The 22,724-nt window shown below is 38.1% G+C and overlaps 1 protein-coding gene across 5 annotated transcripts; it reads left to right on the top strand.

Annotated features, from left to right (window-relative positions):
- Positions 1-553: 553 nt before the first annotated feature.
- LOC140842439 (V-type proton ATPase subunit a1-like) lies at positions 554-22,724 on the top strand. 5 transcript variants are annotated; one of them, XM_073210355.1, is made up of 19 exons: positions 931-1,069; positions 2,155-2,404; positions 3,077-3,121; positions 3,974-4,096; positions 4,229-4,323; positions 12,672-12,785; positions 12,874-13,047; positions 13,324-13,461; positions 13,938-14,045; positions 14,141-14,248; positions 14,353-14,501; positions 15,403-15,556; positions 16,666-16,826; positions 19,531-19,737; positions 19,815-19,998; positions 20,084-20,167; positions 20,932-21,128; positions 21,212-21,271; positions 22,339-22,724. In XM_073210355.1, exons 5-19 carry the CDS (start codon positions 4,252-4,254, stop codon positions 22,541-22,543), a joined length of 2,115 nt encoding a protein of 704 aa, XP_073066456.1. In that variant the 5' UTR covers positions 931-1,069; positions 2,155-2,404; positions 3,077-3,121; positions 3,974-4,096; positions 4,229-4,251; the 3' UTR covers positions 22,544-22,724. The 5 variants fall into 5 exon arrangements, 4 of the variants coding, with proteins under 4 accessions (XP_073066453.1, XP_073066456.1, XP_073066454.1 ...); XM_073210353.1 differs by having other exon boundaries at positions 4,216-4,323; XR_012120420.1 differs by lacking the exon at positions 2,155-2,404 and having other exon boundaries at positions 554-1,069; positions 4,216-4,323; positions 21,006-21,128; positions 22,339-22,589.

Genomic DNA, 22,724 nt, shown 5'->3' with positions numbered 1-22,724 from the left:
GAAACTTATATTACCACTCGAAATGTTTGACGGACAGGTCGGAATTGGTCGAGTGATATTAGAAATGACAATGAGTTGAATTTAAACTTGATCTTGTATAAAAAAAAGTTCCATGTTTGGGACGGATTGGATCTAATCAAGCGGATCCAAAACGGGTCATGGGATTTAGTGACTCGTCTATTCAGCCTGTCATTATACATACTAGTTGTTATGCACAATATGTATCGTCTATGCATTTTATAGTGACTCGTCTATTCAGCATGTCATTATATATACTAGTTGTTATGCACAATATGTATCGTCTATGCATAATAAAATAAATAAATATAATTACAAAATAGTGTTGAAACATTATTATATATACTAGTTGTTATGCACAATATGTATCCTCTATGCATAATAAAATACATAAATGTAATTACAAAATCTGAAAAGCATTCATTTAAAAAAGTTAATATTCAAGTTCAGTTTTTATTTGTATTAATTTTTTAAACCAAATTGATATTTATAAAAATAATGAAACATTAATTAGATACCGAAATGGATATTAACTCCATCCAGTCAATCGCGTATATGTCAACTGAAAAAGCCTGAAGATATACAAAATTAATGCAATAAATCCATCGTGATTTCCAGTTCGGCTTCCATTTCACTCGTTTCCGGACAAAAGCACAGAAAAACGACACTAGATTCTTCCGTGGCAGTTGCCGCCACCACCGTCGCTGCGGCCGCTGCATAGTTGCAGCAAAAATATATGCCCTTACACACACACTCGAAGCCATTAAACACGCAGCAAAGCTTTTATCTTTAACGAACCCGGCCGCCGAGTCTCATTAATTTGATCGAATTCAGATCTGTAGAGTTGGGGAAAGTGTCTGATTGTGATCCGATCAATCTTGTAAGGGCGTGTCTTGGCGGTTGATGTAAAATGGAGTACATAGATAATTTGCCAACCATGGATCTGATGCGGTCTGAAGAAATGACGTACGTGCAACTCATTATACCCGTCGAGTCGGCGCACCGGGCTGTCTCTTATCTTGGTCAACTCGGTCTCCTCCAATTCCGAGATGTACGTTTAGATCTCTTTCTTTCCATTCATGCGTGTGAATTTTTTTAACGTAAATTTTGGTTGAGATTTGTCAGTTAAACTATTTACGTTCTTGTTATTATTTCGGGTTCTGATTCAATTCTTTGTCGGGCTCAAGTTGAGTTCTAAAAGAGTTTCATATTTTCTGGTGATTGTCGATATGAGTGGGAAACTGATTATTTTTATGCTTCATTCCGTAGATCAGTGGCAGTTGTCAGGCTGTCGTTATTATGGATCTTATTGTCATGAAAGTGGTATTGCATTGTTAGTTGATCGAATGGCATGTTTGCGTGGTGATGTTGGTCTCTCACTTTTATCTTCTGGCTGCAAGTGATAACATTTAAACTCTCAATTGATGATTTAGTGTAGCTTCCACCTTCAGAAACGATTAAAACATAGATTTTCCTAAAAGATATTTTAGTGAAAGAAAAGCAGACTATGGATCAAAACTTTCAGTTTGTAAATTTAAGTTGATTTAATTTCAAATGACATTTTTTTCTTACTTAATGTAAAGAACATATGAATATTATCTTCAAATTAAACGTCTTTCCTCGATTTAAGCCAACTTTGCTATGTTGGTCCGATTTTGCAACTAATGTCACCCCAGTTGATTTCAACCTAGGAACCATTATCGAGGTCCTTAAATGTATACGGCAGTTTTACACACTTGCATTGTTCGAGTGTTTTTGCTTATCCTTGATATTAAAACGAGGGCCAAGAAAAGGAAAAAATACACTAATTCTATCTTTGAGGATTTTTGTGCTAGAATGCCTTGTGTGGAATAATAATATTATAATTTTCTCTGAAGTAGCTACCTGAAAAAAGTAACACTTATATTTCAGTGATGGGGTTTCAATGAAATGCGATGAGAAGAATAGGGACTGTGTGTGTCAAAATTGTTCGAGTGTTAGTGCTTATCCTTGACATTAAAACGAGGGCCAGGAAAAGGAAAAAATACACTATTTCTATCTTTGAGGATTTTTGTGCTAGAATGCCTTGTATGGAATAATAATATTTATAATTTTCTCTGAAGTAGCTACCTGAAAAAAGTAACACGTATATTTCAGTGATGAGGTTTCAATGAAATACGATGAGAAGAATAGGAACAGTGTTTGTCTTTGACTCATAAATAATGGTTAAAAAGGCTATGCTCCGCTGCGAGTGATACTCTATGTGGAACAAATTCCACCGGTTTCTCCAGACAAGTGGGGAGTATCTGATGGTTGCTGCCACAACAGTACTAACACATCGCCATGTGAATGGGAACTGCCATAAAAAGGAGGAGAAAATCGCAATTCAATTAGGATTGGCTCTTCAGTATAATCAAAATCTTATGATTAAATGCCTTATGCTATTTGCATTTTTCTTTTAAGTACTGTATGTGTTAGGATAAGTGCAAATAAAAATAGTTGTGGTCGAACAATTGCTCTAATTTGAGGGCTTAAAAACCTGCCTTGGTCTTTTTTTTCAATCAGTAAATGTGAAGTTATATATCAAAAGGATTCTGGTTACAAAAGTACACCGGGCATACTCAGGTCATACATCATGTACCAAGGTTATTACATCAAAATGCAGCAAAACATCCTATACAAGAGGATCTAAGGAACTGATATAAACAACCAAGTCCTAAAATGAGATGCCTTGGTCTTTTTTTTTTAGTTCGAAATTATTTTTTAAAAAAAATTCAATGGTTCTATTATTTCCATTTTAATGCCACTTGATCTGTTCTTCAGTGATTAGTAGCATTTTATAGGATTTTTAAGAAAGAAGCCTTTTGAATGCTATTTGATTTATTTACATTTTACACCAATATCTTTATGGTGCATGGACGTAAGAATGTTTTTGGGTGCAATTTTATGGACATTCTGGTAAATTTGGTAACTTTTAATCATCTGATAGATATATATTCTAGCCGTACGGCATATAATTTTTTCCTGTGTTTGACTAATATTTATCCAACGCACTCAGTGGTATTAATCTGACTGGCAGTTAAATGATGATAGGAGCCCCTTCCAGAGGACATTTGTGATTCAGGTACTTGTTCTTTAAATGCTATATACTGCAGATTATATTAGCATCAAGTATATATTTTACTATTTCAAAACTTTTGTTTTGTTTCGGGATAAAATCTGAAATCAATCTTTCTTGTTCCTTAATTACACACCAGCTCAAAATGCAATTCAAATAGCTACACTCACTTTTAACTTAGTTTTTTCCAGCTACCTGATCATTTATAGCCCAGTCTACATATGTTACGAGTTCCGAAGGACAGCTGTGTAGTAATCAACTCTATAAAATTCTTTTTAAGCAATATTTCTAGTTCTGTTTACGATTTACTTTTTGGGACAAGGGGTTACATCTGGATACAGTCAACTGATGGTATTTAATACGTACGACAATTATGATTGTAGAAACTAGTGTATGATCTTTTGCACGTTGTGTGTATAAGTTGTTTATTGATCCACGTGCTCAAATATGCTGCTTAATGCAACTTTTCACTGTATTTACAGACTTTCAGTTGTGATCTCTCTGAAACAAGTTGTTTGCAGTAAGATACTAGAATTTCCCAGAGATTGTGTTATGAAATTGCTGATTCGATATTTGATTTGTTAGAGAAGCAGCACAAAGTCTTGAAAATTATACACTTACTTTCATTTGAGTCTGTCAGAATCCTTATGACACGTTTTAAGAAGAGTTTTGAGAGTTGATGAGTCAAAGTTCTGTCGGATTGAAAATGGGCTTACCCACTCTTTTATATATGACAAGTTGAGAACCCATATTTCATGAGTTCTGTGCCAGTGATTTTCTAAGTTCATGCAGAAGTGATTATCTTTTTTTACAGTAAGTTTGGCTATATAGATTCTATTTTTGTTATTTTGTCCACAGGTTAAAAGATGCGCTGAGATGTCCCGTAAGTTGCGTTTTTTCAAAGATCAGATTCATAAAGCTGGTTTGTTGCCATCTCCCCATCCAGCTTCCCAACCTGATATTGAGTTAGAAGAACTAGAGGTCTTAATATTTCTGTTTGACTTTCATGTTTATCTGATAATATTTCTATTCTGGAAATATCATTCCTTCTTTTTAATTTGAGTTTATTTTGAACTATCTTGTCTCTCCTTTTATTTTAGATTCAACTTGCAGAGCATGAACATGAGTTAATTGAGATGAATTCCAATACAGAGAAACTGCAGCAAACATACAACGAGCTGCTTGAGTTCAGGATGGTATTGCAGAAGGTACATGGACAAACTATTATTTTTTTATTTCTTACTTCTTAGTGGTCAAAAACATAACTATTTTGTTCTAAAAAACACTATTATCTTATACTATAGACAACTTATATTTTTTAATTCCTCACACGCTATGTAAAAATTAAATGTATATATTATAACCCTAACCCAACTCATTTTTTCGCGTGAATGGCATCATATCCATGATAAAGAAATGCTTTCAGAAAACAAAACCATATGTAAATTACATCATCACATGAAATGAATTGGATTTTGTTGTAAAATAAATGTCTTCTTCAGTAAACAAAACCAGATGTGTCACATTTTATAATACAATGAATGCATTCTAGAGAACATATATGAGAAAATCCAGAAGTTAAACCAGACAATGCCGTGATTTTCCTTAAATTTTGACAATCCACAGTTCTCACACAAATAATGAAAAAAATTATTAAATAGGCAAATATTTGTTCAATAAGTGAGAAAAGAGTTTATATAAACAGGGACATAAAGCACGAGCTGGAGAAGAAAAGAAGAAGGCATTATGTTTATTATCCTGGGTGTTGCGTGGTTGTGCTTTTAGTATTTTTCGTCAAAGAAAAGGCCCAATATTCATTTGACAGTTCTGTTAAATTATTTATTGGAGCATTCTCGTTATTCCTTTATTTTTGGTTGAAAAGTTTTATTTTCTTTTTTTCAGCCTTTGGACTGTATTACATTGTATCTTATATTACTGCATTCTGGAATCTCTGGAGGTGAATCATATATGCTCTTTTTTTAGATGAAGCGTGATATGATCATAGTATGTGCATAAGATGCTTTGACAGAACAGGAATGGGGACAAATTTAAGAATATAGGACGCATCAGAATTTCCCATTTATGTTCTCCTAGACTTGTCCTGGTCTTTTACCAGATCTTGAACTATATTTGAAAGTGAAAATGTGCCACGTTCATTGTAGTGACCCGTTCCAGAATCACCTACTAATCAGAACTTAAGCATGCAATTAACTTAATAAAACTGAATCAGATAAACAGCGGAAAAACAACATATACAGCCCGATCGAATCAGTAAGTACGAATACTAAAACAACCAAATCAAACTAAATCCCAAGAATAAAATACCAGCAACTACAGGTCAACCCCTGCTAGCTCCCTGTCCTCTCCCTCCTGGACCGTCCAACCTGAGACCTGCCCCATCGAATAGGGTGTCCAAAACAGAGATAAACCGAGGACGTGAGCATAAAACGCTCAGTACCGAAAGAATGAGTATACAAGACTATGACATGCATGTATGCAAAATGTACTGGATACCAGGGTCTGGGTATAACGAAAAACTGCTCAGGCAAATGACGTCAAGGTATGTAGCACTCTGCGCCGTCGCACCAGGAGGTGGCTCCCATACCATAAACCTGTGGATATACCGGTATCCTGACCACCGTCGGCCAACGGGGTCCAACCATCCACAACAACCGAGGGCTGAGCACCCTCTGAACAGGCTATCTCAAAAGATAAACAGGCCCAACATGATTATGCAAATGCCGCATAATAAACCATGCATCATATGTCAGATAATAATGCAACACATAAACATGCAACACATAGTAAAGCATACTCAACCAGGATATCTCGGATAGTACTTCCGTACCTCAAACCAGTAGATCCTAGCAATCAACCCTAGAATCAAGCCTACAACCCAAGTGATACCATATCACTAAACCACATCTAAAAGCCTTAACTAGACTAATAGATACTCCCAAATCTCAAGGGAACCCAGAACCATACCTGCGTCCGTAGTCAGCCCACTGATGCCGCTAGCTCCCAACTAGAGCACAGCTCCGCTACAAAGCCAGTAGCTCCCTGCTAGTGCCCGAACCTCGGGAAAAGCTAGAAACCCATCAGAAACGACTAAAACGCTCTGGAACTCTCGGAATTGGTAATTGAAAAGTGAAGCCTCGCGCCTCTATTTATAGACGACGATCGGACGATCCGATCCACTTCGGAAGATCCGATCCTGTGCACTTCGGACGATCCGATCCACTTCGGACGTTCCGAACTCTGCATGTCTTCCACGTGTCCAGCCACCTGTCTTCGGACGATCCGAACCTCTTCGGACGATCCGAACCCTGACACGGTCTACTGTTGACAAGACTCGGTCTGACACCGAACCGAACGGTCCATCCGAACCCACTTCGGACGATCCGAACCTCTTCGGACGGTCCGATCCTGGTTCGTTCCTTCCGAACTCGCAGAATATAATTAATCCAATAATTACTCAATTTAGGCATCGGGATACTACATTCTCCCCCTCTAAAAAGGATTTCGTCTGCGAAATCGAGTCTGAAGAATAACAATTCTGAACAATCAATACATTCATCTCAAGAATGAATTACAAATTGAAAGCCCAACTGAAATTACAATCATAACTGAAAATGCTACAACTAGAACAACTCAGGATGCTCTGACCGCATGCGACTCTCTAGTTCCCAAGTAGCTTCTTCAGTACCTCGGCGCTGCCACTGCACTAAGACAAGAGGAATAGTCTTATTCCGCAGTACCTTATCCTTCCGGTCTAAGATCGAAACCGGTCTTTCTACAAAAGACAAATCCGGATTCAACTGAACTTCTGTCGGATGCAAAACATGGGACTCATCCGCTACGTATCGTCTCAACAAGGACACATGAAACACATTGTGAACACTAGACAGATACGGTGGCAAGGCTAATCTGTAGGCCAAATCTCCCACACATTCCAAGATCTCAAAAGGACCAATGAATCTCGGAGATAGCTTACCCTTGAGTCCAAATCTCAGAATCCTCCGAAAAGGTGATACCTTGAGAAACACTTTCTCGCCTGCATCAAAATGAAGAGGCCTGCGCTTGGTGTTCGCATAACTCGCTTGTCGATCCTGAGCAGTCTTAATCCGCTGCTTGATCACAAGAACTTTATCCTTGGCCTGCTGAATCAATTCTGGACCCTCGACCTGTCGTTCTCCGACTTCCTCCCAGAACAGAGGAGTACGACAACGTCGACCATACAACGCTTCAAACGGAGACATACCAATACTCCTATGAAAGCTGTTGTTGTATGCAAACTCTATCAGTGGCAAATGATCCTGCCAAGCTGGCCCGAAATCCATCACACAAGACCTCAACATATCCTCAAGCGTACGAATAGTCCTCTCTGACTGTCCGTCAGTCTCTGGGTGATACGCAGTACTCAAACTCAAAGTAGTGCCCAAAGCTTGCTGAAAGCTACCCCAAAATCTAGACGTAAATCGAGGATCTCTGTCACTAACGATACTCACAGGCACACCATGAAACCGTACAATCTCCTGAATGTACAACCGTGCCATCCGATCGAAAGTGAAATCTCTGTTATACGGAAGAAAATGGGCAGACTTGGTAAGCCGATCTACTACCACCCAGATAGCATCTCTATTCCCCACAGACATAGGCAAGTGAGTCACGAAGTCCATCGTGATATGCTCCCACTTCCACTCCGGAATAGGAAGATTCTGCAACAAACCTCCAGGTCGTCGATACTCAGCCTTTACCTGCTGACAGACCAGGCACTTGGAGACATACTGATAAACATTGCGTTTCATACCTTTCCACCAAAATCGAGTCCTTAAATCTTTATACATCTTGTTGCTCCCCGGATGAACACTCAACTTGCTACGATGAGCCTGGGACAAAATCTCCTCCCTCAAAGTGTCATCCTCCGGTACAACAACACGACCAGATAAGCACAAAAGACCCTGAGACTGATAGTGGAAACCAGAAGTATTATCTCCATCAGCCAACCGAGCTAATTTCTGAACCTTAGAATCAGACATCTGAGCATCTCTAATCCGAGAGTACAACACTGGTTCAGACAAAATAGTAGCCACACGGATACTCTCTGATCCCTTCCGATGCTTATAATTGAATCCCATCGAACAGAAATCCTGAATAATCCCAGATACAGCACAAGTCTGAAGAGCAGACAATCTCACCTTGCGACTAAGAGCATCAGCCGTGAGATTCGCAGATCCTGGATGATACTTGATCTCACAATCATAATCCTTGAGTAGATCCATCCAGCGACGCTGACGCATGTTCAACTCTGCCTGAGTGAACAGATACTTCAAACTCTTATGATCGGTGAAAATATCAAATCGCTCACCATACAGATAATGGCGCCAGATTTTCAAAGCAAAAACGATCGCTGCTAATTCCAGATCATGAACAGGATAGTTCTCCTCATGAGGCTTCAACTGCCTCGACGCATAAGCAATCACATGCTCATTCTGCATCAAAACACACCCTAGACCCTGCAAAGAGGCGTCGGTGTAAACACTAAAACCACCAGATCCAGCCGGTAAGGCCAAAACAGGCGCAGATGTCAACCGTCTGCGAAGCTCCAAGAAACTCTCTTCGCACTCTGATGTCCACTCAAATGAAACATCTTTCCGAGTGAGCTGAGTAAGTGGCTTAGCAATCTGAGAGAAGTTGACAATGAAGCGGCGATAATACCCAGCCAATCCCAGAAAACTGCGGATCTCGGCTACTGTCGTCGGACGCGACCAGTTCAATACCGCCTCCACCTTGCTCGGGTCAACTGAAACTCCCTCGCTAGAAATAACATGACCAAGGAATACAACCCTGTCAATCCAAAACTCGCATTTACTCAACTTCGCATAAAGCTGATTCTCGCGAAGTATCTGTAAAATAATTCTCAAGTGTTGTACGTGTTCTCGCTGATCACGCGAATAGATTAAGATATCATCTATGAACACCACAACAAATTTATCCAAGAAGTCTCGAAATACCCGATTCATCAGATCCATAAAAACTGCTGGTGCATTCGTCACCCCAAAAGGCATAACCAGAAACTCATAATGCCCATACCGGGTCCTGAATGCAGTCTTTGATATATCTCCCTGATGAACTCGAAGTTGATGATAACCAGACCTTAAATCGATCTTGGAATACACAGAGGTACCTTGCAGTTGATCAAATAAATCATCAATCCGTGGCAACGGATACTTATTCTTTATCGTAGCACGATTCAACTGCCGATAATCTATGCAGAGCCGCATAGAACCATCCTTCTTTTTGACTAAAAGAACTGGTGCTCCCCACGGGGACACACTGGGTCGAATATACCCCTTGTCAAGAAGATCCTGCAACTGCTGTTTCAATTCTTGCATCTCTGATGGAGCTAAACGATAAGGAGCTCTGGAGATTGGTGCCGTGCCTGGCACTAAATCAATGCTGAAATCCACTTCCCGAACTGGAGGAAAACCAGGAATCTCCTCGGGAAAAACATCCGGAAAATCGCAAACCACTGGAATGTCACTGACCCCGACACTGTCTGCGGACGAATCAATAGCATAGATAAGGTAGCCTTCCCCGCCCGACTCTAAAGCACGACAGGCTTTCAGAGCAGAAACCACAGGCATCGGGGGTCGCGCTCCCTCTCCATAGAAAAACCAACTGTCGCCCTCCACTGGACGAAACTGCACGAACTTCTGGTAACAGTCCACAGTAGCTCTATACACAGTCAGCACATCTATTCCCAGAATGCAATCAAAATCCTCCATCGCAAGAATCATCAAATTAGCAGTTAAGATATTACCCTCAAACTCTAGAGGACAACCCATCACTAGACGTTTAGCTAACACCGAATGACCCATCGGTGTGGAAACAGATACCACAATGTCCAAAGAAGTGAAAGGTAAAGCATGACGCTTAGCAAACCTCGCAGATATAAATGAATGCGATGCACCAGTATCAATGAGAACGTAAGCAGGTAATCCACATAAATTACAAATACCTGCAATAACTCTCTCGTTCTCCTCAGCAGCCTGATCCTGGTTAAGAGCAAAGACCTGCCCTTGAGTACGCGGTCGGAGGTTAGAGCCCTGAGTAGACTGTCCCTGCTGTGGCCTCTGATGAACTGAAGCCTGAGAACCAGATCCTGATCCTCCACCCATCTGTGGACAATCTCTCTTCATGTGGCCCATCTCACCGCACCTGAAACAAGCACCCGCAACTCTGCGACAACGCTCTGTCGGATGGTCCTTCCCGCAATGCTGACACGGGCCCTTCTTCTTCCCAAAATGGTGAACTCCTCCAGATCCAGAGGAAGAAGAAGTAGATCCAGCCTTCTTAAATGATTGGGCACGGGGACCCAAAGAACTAGTAGGACGAGCAGACTGCATGGCTCGACCCCTCAGCAAACTGCCCTCTGCCTGGCGACAACGGTTCACAAGGCCCTCATACGACGTCGGATCATCACAGACCACGACCCGATCATAAATCTCCTGATTGAGGCCCTGAAGAAAATGATTATACTTGGCCACCGCATTGTCACTGACGTGCGGAACATATGGGAGCAACTCAAAGAACTTCTGCTGATACTCATCAACAGACAAACTCCCCTGCTTCAGATTGATCAACTCAATCGCCTTGGTCTGCAGAAGAGCTGGCGGAAAGTAAAGCAGCATGAAAGCAGCTCGGAAATCGGCCCAAAGAACTCGGCCCTGTCGCTGAACTATCGGTGCAGAGGTAGACCTCCACCACTTACGTGCACCGCCCTCCAGCAAGAAATCAAGGGTATCCATCTGCTGCTCCGCCGAGCACTGGAAAGACTTGAAACAGCTCTCCATCCTCTCAAGCCAGTTCTCCGCAACATCCGGAGTCTCGCCGCCCGAAAGAGGTTTCGGCCCCATCTGCAAGAACCTATGCATACTGAAACTCCGAGGCTCATCTCGTCGGTGTGGACGACGTTCCCGATGCTCTCGACGACGCTCCCGATCGTCGCGGTCTCCCCAGCGTCCCACGCTGCCATGACTACTAGCATCGTCGTCAAAACCAGACATCTCTACAAAAAGTCACCAGAGATTAGACCCAAAAGAACAGTTCTAAATCCCAAAATCTTAATGCATGCTCTGATACCATAAATGTAGTGACCCGTTCCAGAATCACCTACTAATCAGAACTTAAGCATGCAATTAACTTAATAAAACTGAATCAGATAAACAGCGGAAAAACAACATATACAGCCCGATCGAATCAGTAAGTACGAATACTAAAACAACCAAATCAAACTAAATCCCAAGAATAAAATACCAGCAACTACAGGTCAACCCCTGCTAGCTCCCTGTCCTCTCCCTCCTGGACCGTCCAACCTGAGACCTGCCCCATCGAATAGGGTGTCCAAAACAGAGATAAACCGAGGACGTGAGCATAAAACGCTCAGTACCGAAAGAATGAGTATACAAGACTATGACATGCATGTATGCAAAATGTACTGGATACCAGGGTCTGGGTATAACGAAAAACTGCTCAGGCAAATGACGTCAAGGTATGTAGCACTCTGCGCCGTCGCACCAGGAGGTGGCTCCCATACCATAAACCTGTGGATATACCGGTATCCTGACCACCGTCGGCCAACGGGGTCCAACCATCCACAACAACCGAGGGCTGAGCACCCTCTGAACAGGCTATCTCAAAAGATAAACAGGCCCAACATGATTATGCAAATGCCGCATAATAAACCATGCATCATATGTCAGATAATAATGCAACACATAAACATGCAACACATAGTAAAGCATACTCAACCAGGATATCTCGGATAGTACTTCCGTACCTCAAACCAGTAGATCCTAGCAATCAGCCCTAGAATCAAGCCTACAACCCAAGTGATACCATATCACTAAACCACATCTAAAAGCCTTAACTAGACTAATAGATACTCCCAAATCTCAAGGGAACCCAGAACCATACCTGCGTCCGTAGTCAGCCCACTGATGCCGCTAGCTCCCAACTAGAGCACAGCTCCGCTACAAAGCCAGTAGCTCCCTGCTAGTGCCCGAACCTCGGGAAAAGCTAGAAACCCATCAGAAACGACTAAAATGCTCTGGAACTCTCGGAATTGGTAATTGAAAAGTGAAGCCTCGCGCCTCTATTTATAGACGACGATCGGACGATCCGATCCACTTCGGAAGATCCGATCCTGTGCACTTCGGACGATCCGATCCACTTCGGACGTTCCGAACTCTGCATGTCTTCCACGTGTCCAGCCACCTGTCTTCGGACGATCCGAACCTCTTCGGACGATCCGAACCCTGACACGGTCTACTGTTGACAAGACTCGGTCTGACACCGAACCGAACGGTCCATCCGAACCCACTTCGGACGATCCGAACCTCTTCGGACGGTCCGATCCTGGTTCGTTCCTTCCGAACTCGCAGAATATAATTAATCCAATAATTACTCAATTTAGGCATCGGGATACTACATTCATTTTGTACCTTATATGTCATCCAATTGTCTCATTTATATGTTTTCATGGTAAATCCAGTCCGGAAACTTTCTTATCTCAAGTGGAAGCCAAGTTGATGCCCAAGAGACAGAATTAGATGAAAATGTGCAAACAGATGTTAATTATGCAGATACGGCATCACTGCTTGAGCAGGTGACGCGAAATATGATTTTTTGTTACTGAACTTTTTTTCTTCTCGAATCATTGCAGATGATACTCATGTTGTTTTTTTAACATTCAGGATTCGCAACCGGGACCATCAAATCAATCTGGTGTCAGATTTATAAGTGGAATTATCTCTAAATCTAAAGTTATGAGATTTGAGAGGATGGTATTTCGCACAACAAGGGGCAATTTGCTTTTCAATCAGGCACCAGCTGATGACCAAATCGTTGATCCTTCATCAAATGAGACGGTTGTTGCCATTCTTTGATATGTTCCTGGAAAATATCGCTTTTACTTTCTTGGGTGGTAGCAATATATTCAGGAGAAGTAGTTTTTTCTCTCTCGAAATGAATAAAAAAAAATATGATTTTTCCACATCAAATATGTTTCTCTTAAGCAACTGCCATATATCTTTATCTAGAGTGATATTTTACAAGTAATATAAAATTAAGTTTTAAATTTTGGATCATCTTTAACTTTGTAGTTCAAAACAAATTCTGAAAAATTGTAGTTGTTTCATCTGCAGGTTCAGAAAACAATTTTTGTTGTATTCTTCTCAGGCGAGCAGGCAAGAACAAAAATCCTGAAAATTTGTGAAGCATTTGGTGCAAATTGCTATCCAGTTCCAGAAGACACCACCAAACGGAGACAAATAACACGTGAAGTATGTTGTTGAATAAATCACTTTGATGTTCTTTTTCATTGGGATATGAGAACTATTTTTGCTCTGCATTACAATGTAATCGCAATAAGAAATTTTATTTCATCCAATGCCCATGTTGTGTATGTGTTACCATTCTAATGGCAATAGTAATAATTTGGAATGACTCGTAATTGTGGCACATTCTGTGTCCTTTACCAGAACATGTACTTATTAATTTACAAGTTTGTGCACTCTTAAGTACAAAATAAACAATGACTCAATTAAACAGTTCTCAATCTATTTTCCTAGAAATTTATATGTTTTATCAAGCCACGTTTCCTAAATATTTTGAAAACCTTATGTCTTTGTCATACTGCATATTCATTACCCTCAAATTGACATGAGCATAAAGGATCACTTCTACTGTTCAACTGCAGTGTTACAAAACTTTAGTGACTCTCGAATTTGAGTGACATGCATTAGTTTCTCCTTTCTAGGTTTTATCACGCCTAGCTGAGTTGGAAACAACTTTGGAGGCCAGTCTGCGTCATCAGCATAAGGCCCTTACTTCCATTGGGTTTCACATTACAAAGTGGTTGAACATGGTAATTTAGTTTTTGACTTTTTTTGCTAATTTCAAACTGAATCATCGGCATCCAATTTTGGAGACTAAGTCCTTATCCTTAACTCCTCTTTCTAGGTTAGACGGGAAAAGTCTGTGTATGACACATTAAATATGCTGAATTTTGATGTCACAAAGAAGTGTCTAGTTGGCGAGGGTTGGTGTCCAATCTTTTCGAAACCGAAGGTACCTGCACAACTGTTTTATTTGTGCATTTCTGGATATATAAGTGGAGTGACTACCATTTACTTTATTATACAAATGGAAAGTGTTAATCTATGGCATTGCAGATTCAGGAAGCTCTGCAACGTGCAACATTTGACAGTAATTCGCAAGTTGGTATAATATTTCATGTGATGGACTCCATTGAGTTGCCTCCGACATACTTTAGGACCAATCATTTTACAAATGCATACCAAGAAATTGTAGATGCGTATGGGTAAGGCAGTACTTTTTTCCTTGTATCAAGTGGTGAAATGTATTTAATTTATGAGAAATCTATCGATGAATTGTGCCTCTTGTTTTTGGTGCTCTTCACCATTTTATTGCTCATGCATTGCTGAGACTTCATTTAACAGAAAGTAGCAGAAATGGATGCGAGCTTTGTTTAAGATCCTGGGGAAACTTATGTTTTTATCCAAAATATCATGGAGAATCTTCTCCCTAATCTATTAACTTCCATGTTGAATGTATGGAATCTAAGGTACTTGTCTAAATGAATAGTGCTCCCTAGTCAACAGATTCCTAGTTTAGCGGACAAATTAATTTACCTGCAAAACCCATTTAATTTGGAAATAAAATATTACCGTTATAATCCATTTGGTCAATAGTTATTTTCTAATACTGAACGAATACTTTAGTTTGCATGATTTGGAGGTGTTCTCAACTTTTGACACTTGATGAGTCTCTAACTTGCTCTAGTACCAGCCATTTAATTTGCTTCTGAGTGAGGTTCAGTAAGGCCCTTAATTTAACAGAAAAGAAAATTTGAGGGGTTGGTATGATATTCACACAAAGTTAGTATTGCTCTCTGAGGTCGAAGTTCTTTCATTTATCGACATTTTTGGATGTACACTGATATTATTAAGATTACAATGTAAATTTGATGTGATTTTTTATCATATATATCCCAATATATTTCACCTATATATATGCATGATGTTTGTAATCTAAACTAAGAGACAGCAGTATGAATTTTAGACCTCTGTCTATTGTTTCATGGCCAAACCTCGTAATTTTTTTTTCTAGGAAGAATGTTTATTTTGGATATATTCCTATGAGTTTTTTAAGCGTCTAGCTGTATAGTTGAACCGGGCACTGATAAAAATTTTGGTTTGCAGGGTTGCTAAATATAAGGAGGCAAATCCTGCAGTTTATACCATTGTTACATTTCCGTTTCTTTTTGCAGTGATGTTTGGGGATTGGGGTCATGGTATTTGTTTATTATTTGGAGCATTGTTCCTCAAAGCTCGTGAGAAGAAGCTTAGTTCTCAGGTAATTTGACTGTATATTTTTTTCTAGGGGTAATGGTTATGTCTTCTGCTCAATAAATCTCTACATTATGTGATTTTTATATTTCTGGGTTTTTATAAACGTAAAATTTAATGGCCTGCCTTCGTTCTGTCTTGTTTCAGAAATTTGTTTATATTGATGATGGAGAACGAGCTATTTTATTTGGTTCTGAAATAGCTGGTTCGTGCAAATGTGACAATTTGGTTGATGTTGATGCGATGTTTCTTGGAGAATCTAATGTAGTAGATCACCTTTTCCATAAAATAGATAATTGTTTTGTCACGAATATGTGAAAACATAGTACGTTTCTGTTATAGTCATTGGGGAAGGAATTATGTTGTGATAGGGATCGTCTGAAGATGAATGCACTAGTGGTCCTGGGCCTATAAGATTATGATAACAGAAAAGTAATTAATGAATGTGAAACCTCAAATTGTATATCTGGAACAATACAATGCAAGGGATCAAAACTAACAGTTTCGTGGGTGGTACGAAGGTTTTATGAAATATTTTTGTGCTGCTAATGCGAAGTGTGTAAATTATATCTTGTCAAGAAACTAGCATATTTTCCATTTGGTGGAGAAGAATGGATTTGTTATTCATGGAAGGGTTGCATATTTCAGTTTATATGTGGTGTTTGATTAATAGGTTTAGCTATCTCGAAAAATAACTTAAAAGTATTTTTATTGGAGTATTGTCAAATACTAATAATGTGAATGTTTCTTCCTTTTGTGACACGTGTGAATATGCAATACAGCAATAGTACAGGCCACAATTGTTCCTGGCCAAAAGTAGGAAAAGATGAATGACGTAAGTGTTGACCTATCAAATATTTTAGCTAGACCTTGTGATGGTTATTGCGTGCAAACATCAATGTTTTGGAATTGAGTTCATGTTCACTAATCTTCAGTTTAACATGTATTTTGTGGAATCTGTTACTCCACTTTACACTTGTTCATTGTCAATACTGTTTGTTCCTTGTATAGAAAAAGCTTATGAACGTATTGTTCTATCTGCTCAATGTTTATATCATTTCATTTTTCTTTTTCCGCTTGAAATCTGCTGCTTAATTAAAATGCTTGTTCCATCAGAAACTTGGCAGCTTCATGGAGATGCTATTTGGTGGTCGATATGTTCTCCTTCTGATGTCTCTTTTTTCAATTTACTGTGGCGTGATATACAATGAATTCTTTTCCGTTCCGTTTCACATATTCGGCCACTCTGCATATGGATGCAGAGATGCTACTTGCAGGTAATGTAAATTATTACACATGTGATCATTGAGATATATATATAAGATTGAGTAGAAAAAATGTACATGTTACTTCATTCTTCCTTTGTGGGTAATTAAAAAGTTCAAAATGAAGAAGAAAATAGTGGAAATTGGTAAAATAGTTTTTTTTTTTAAAAAGAATACACGGAGAACTAAAGAACGTTAAGGATGCACAATGGGGAAAACAACCAAAAAACACACTTCCTTGCATAGTTGTCAAGGGTGCAAGGCGCACCGAGGCGCACAAGGGCTCAGGAGCCTGAGGCGCAAGGCGAGGCGCGCGCCTTACCGAAGCAAGGCGCACATTTTTTATTTTTTAAAAAAATAAATTTATCTTAGAATAATATATTAAAATATGAAATAATTAAGTCACAATGTCACACAAAACAACAAATAATTAATAAGTTCATAATAATAAGTAACATGATTAAAATTCTTCAATCATCCACACTTATGTAATTTTGTTGCAGTCTGCACACTTATGCTCTTGTCGTCTTCTGATATTTAATTTGTCAACTGGACTGTTAGGGTTTAAGGTTGGGTTGGCCTTTATATTTTAAGTTAATATTAAAAAAAAACAGTGTTACTGAATTTTTTTTTCAAAAAAGCAATCTCCGGCGCACCTATGCGCAACGCCCGCTCCTGGTGGCGAGAGGCGCTCGCCTTTGACAACTATGCTTCCTTGGGAAAGCAAAACGCTAGTAAGTTTGTTAGGCATGGTTGAATGTTACAGCCGAGGTCTGTGGCTTGTTTCTTCGACTCCCAGTACTCACCATCATAACATGCATTTATGGCTAATATTTTATAAAAAATATTTGATAGAGTTTCCCCATGGTTGGACTACTCACCATCTTGAACACGTAATATAAAGTTCAATTGTTCGGAAAAAAATATAAAACAATATAATATCTCGTTGAGGAATCTGTATTGATTCACAAAAAACTGATTCAAATTACCTGAATCATCATATGAAATTATTATAAATGGAAAAAACATTATTGAGTATCTACGTCATAAGAATAATAAGAATATGTATTTTGCATAAAAAAACCAAATAAATTTTTTATCCGAATGAATAAAATATGATTTTAAAAAAAATTACTGTTAATTAAGTGTGTTAATTAAAAATGTTGTGAAATGAATAATATAAATCATTATAATCAGAAAATTATGGAAATTAAAAATTGTAATAAATAATTTACCTTGAATATGTTTAATTTTAATGTTGTATTTCAGTTGACTCGAATCTAAAGGACAATATTAGAAATTGAATTCGTGAATATTTTAATAAACTACCCAAACTAAAATAACAAGAAAACATGTATATTAGGGATAGATTTATTGTTTATGAGCAATATGACAAAATCTAATACATAGGAATGCAACTTCCCGATTCAATTTTTGTACGAAAAAAGTTAAAATATCATTATTAATAAAAAATCTATGTAACCAACAAATAAAAAGTAGCTGAATAAAAACTGACGAACAAACATTAATTATACATAGATCAATCAAAGTAATACACACTAGATTAACACTAACATGATTTTGTCTATTTTGATTGTTTTGTGAAATCGAAGTATATTAACTCATATAACTAAAAAAAGCTCAACACTTTCACATGAAAATGAATATAATGATCATTATCTACAAAAATTTATTTAATTCTAAAGCTTTAAATTGAAACTATTCATTATTTAAATCTGTTTTTTTTAAACATAACCGAAGTCGGAAAACTTCCAAGTCTCCAAAGCAACATATATAATAAAAATATTGAACCTCGAGACTCGAAATGTAATTATGAAATTAATCGTTCAATAAAAACGAAAAAAGAAGAAAATTCGAAGTTAAATATCCGACAAATGACAAAATTACAAAAATATGATATAGCAGTAAAAGCAATACATATAAGTGGATCGACTCATCAAGTTTCCGTTGAAATATGATCCATACAAGAAAAACATTTATCATTCATTGGTTATTAGCGACATCCCGAAAACATCCGGGTCAAAATATGATTTCAAATTAAGTTTTAATTAATGTTGCCAAAGTGAGTGGTGTTGCCAAGATTGAACTTCGAAATGTAACACGGGAATTAAACCGCCCAACCAAAACAAAAAAAGATAAAAAGACAAATTTAAACAGGCAAATAACAAAATGACCATAGTGATACCAAAAAACAAAGATAAGGAATCAGAGCAATTTAGTAAACAAACAATGAAATCTCACACTTTTATAATAAATAATAGACAAGACAGTTTTTTTGCTATGTTGCTAAGTTTGCATGAACATGAAGGTTTTATTGTTTGTCATCATGAAATTGATTCGGCAAATCAGGATTGGGCTAGTTAAAGTAGGTTATGATTGTATCTAAATCGATGATGTTATTTGGTGGGATTCTTCCATACCCTCTGGTATGTTTATACTTTCTCATTTGAATTCTCACCTTTTAATTTCATTGTCGTCTACGTTTTGTTCTGCATTTATTGTATTCGGGTGATATTATTATGCTTTAGTTCCTGTTTTTATGTCTTTGGGATCACTACTAGGATGTTATTGATGCAGTATGTTTATAGTTCTTCGATGACAGAAAGCTTGAATTTGCAGATAAAATATTTGTCTTCTTCTGTTTACTTCTGTGGATGGTGGCTCTAACACTGTTGTTCTATTACTCTACCTACAGTGATGCTTCTTCAGTTGGTTTAGTAAAATATCGAGATACATATCCATTTGGCGTGGATCCAAGTTGGCGTGGAAGTCGTTCCGAGCTGCCTTTTTTGAATTCTCTCAAGATGAAAATGTCAATTTTGTTTGGCGTGGCACAGATGAATCTGGGAATTATTCTAAGTTATTTCAATGCACGCTACTTTTCCAACTCCCTTGATATTAAGTGTGTTATCTTTCTATTCTCTTATACTTTTTAATATCTTAGCATTCCTTTTGGGACTTATTTATTCTTCTTTTTAGGTATCAGTTTGTACCACAAATGATCTTCCTAAACAGCCTTTTTGGTTATCTTTCTCTTCTCATCATAATCAAATGGTGTACTGGTTCTCAAGCGGACCTTTACCACGTAATGATATACATGTTCTTAAGTCCTTTTGAAGATTTGGGAGAAAATCAGCTATTCAGGGGTCAGGGAGTACTTCAGGTATTAATCCTTGTTTAATTTTTGTGGTGGTTATGATGTCATACTTGCATGCTCGAATGTGTGAACACGTGCATGAACTTTTCAGGTCATATTGCTACTTCTAGCCATTATTGCTGTGCCATGGATGCTCTTTCCCAAACCTTTTATTTTAAGGAGGCTTCATACTGAGGTACCGTCTATTTCCATGGCTGTTTTTTTTCCTTTGAAGTGTTTTAGTTGTCTTTCTTTCATGTTATCCATCCTGGAAACAGTTACATTTTTGTTGGCTTTCTATAATTCCTAAACACGCACTCTCTTTTGGTATTTAGAACTTCTGATGTCATAAGATTTTAAGATTCTTGTCCTGCTCACACAGTTATGTGGTTGTACATGTACTTTATTTCCCCCCCAAAACCTTAGCTCTTTGTAATTTTATTACTGAAAGTTCCTTTGTTTGAAGTTCTTTTCTGAGCTTCTTTCCATCATGATACATTGCACCAATGCATGTGTTCAAGTTCCACTAATCTTGGCATATAACTATCGAATTCAGGTCATTGTTGAATAGAAATTAGGGTCGAAACAGTGGGTTGCCATTTATGCAACTGTTTCAGAAACTGATTGAAGAATTCATTCCACTGTTTCATCTTACTTTTGTGTCAATAAAGTGGAACCGCATGTTTTTTCAATCACTCTTATTATTTTTCCATCAAATCTGGAAAATAAGTGTCAATAATTTCCCAACAAGAAATTTATCTCTTATTATATGTAATTAGAAATAAATTTGTATATCCAATATTAGAACTGTCCTTTAAATAACATAGTAGCAGTGACTGCTCTGTATGACATTATGAGTCAGGATGTAACAACAGTAGCAGGAAACAAAATAATTGTTTGTGTAATCTTGAAACCTTAGAACCACTGATTAACTAGGCCATTTTCATGTGTGTATCTAAGAGGTTTCAAGGTCGGACATATGGTATTCTTGGAACCTCTGACATGCATACTGATGAAGAACCTGATTCTGCAAGGCAACCACGCCATGAGGAGTTCAACTTCAGTGAGGTCTTTGTGCACCAAATGATACATTCTATTGAGTTTGTGCTTGGTGCAGTTTCTAATACTGCATCATATCTCCGGCTATGGGCACTGAGGTTAGAAAACTTTTTAACATGCAGCTCTGGACATTTTTATTCATGGCTCAGTTCATCTTGTGATTTTATCTTCTTTGTTACAGTTTGGCCCATTCAGAATTGTCAACTGTTTTCTACGAGAAAGTGTTGCTTCTTGCTTGGGGGTAAGTTTCTGCTACTTTACACCACACCTCATGTTTTCTGCCTCGGTTTGAATTTAACTCGAGTTAGAATTTTTACTCTTAGACATGCTGAATGAACCCTCCTAGCATAATTTTCAACTCCAGCTGTTTTTATGTTTTGTTAACTTGTACTGATACAGCCAACCTCTATTTATGTTATAATGCAAATGAGGCATATGTCCGAAGACCGAGTTGCTAAAATTTTAATCTGATTGTGTTTTGTTGGATTACATCAATTTCGGTGTTTATGATCTTCTCATCACATTTCTGTGTAGAACATAATATGGTCATGCACAAACAAAAGTACATGGGATCCTTATATTGTGTGCAAGAAACAGTTGATTGGCTTGTGACGATTTCAATTAGTATTTTTTTACTTTTCTTCCAATGCAGATTAGCAATTTTATATCTACTCGTACGAAAATGTTATCTTTCCCTTGATCAATTGTATCTTACTGTTATGAGCTTATTGAGGAAGAATACTGAGAGAAAAAACAAAGATCACTCCAACGTCATGGCTGGCGGATTGCATATGCTTGCAATGTGCTACTAGATGAATTTGAAATGCACACGAAATGCATCAACTTATTTCGTTTTTACCCAGCTTTTTCCTTTTCTATTAATATGTCCAGGGTTTCAGAGATTTGTATGTCGTAGACTAAAACATCCTCTTGATCTTTGCTCTGCATATGGCTGCACCTGTCAATAATTGATATTACTGTTTTTCATATTCTCTGGTAAGTAAAATGCTGGGTTCTGTAGAGGACATTTGTTTTTATCAGGGGCATTATTTTGGGATGCAACCCTAATATACTAATTGCTGGTCAGATTTTAAAAACGCGGTGTTGTTTTTGACTTTTGGATGAAATTGAAATATTTAGTGTCATATTTAGGTCACATGATGTAAAGTATTGTGGAATCCTCGTACCAAATACTATTTTCTCTGTATACAAGAGGTTGCTCGCTTGATCTGATATAAAGCTGTAGAATCGTTGAGTAGCGTTCCTTATAGCTTAAAATCTTACTCTCATTCATGCACATCAATGCAGGTACGAGAATATTATCATTCGTTTGGTGGGCCTGGCAGTTTTTGCATTCGCAACAGCTTTTATACTACTCATGATGGAGACTCTTAGTGCTTTCCTCCATGCTTTGCGTCTTCATTGGGTGGAGTTTCAAAACAAGTTCTACAATGGTGATGGCTATAAATTTAGGCCTTTTTCTTTTGCTGCATTAGGTGATGATGATGAATAGTACATTGTGTTCTTGGGGTTTTATCAGATTTTGAGGAAATAGAAAGGTAAGTGAAAGTTTTGCGGTGGCTACAGGGCATAGTTTTGAATTTTCCTTTTCTCATTCCTTACCAAGAGGGATTAGGATTGGGTTGTTGTAGATGACCCCTTCTTTTGTATATGCAGAGTATCTTCACCTTTTC

Source organism: Primulina eburnea, chromosome 10 (genome assembly GCF_022965805.1).
Source record: "Primulina eburnea isolate SZY01 chromosome 10, ASM2296580v1, whole genome shotgun sequence".
In the NCBI taxonomy this organism is placed as follows: Eukaryota; Viridiplantae; Streptophyta; class Magnoliopsida; order Lamiales; family Gesneriaceae; genus Primulina; species Primulina eburnea.
The sequence above is the reverse complement of the archived record's forward strand: the minus strand, read 5'-3'. Positions and strand labels throughout refer to the sequence as shown.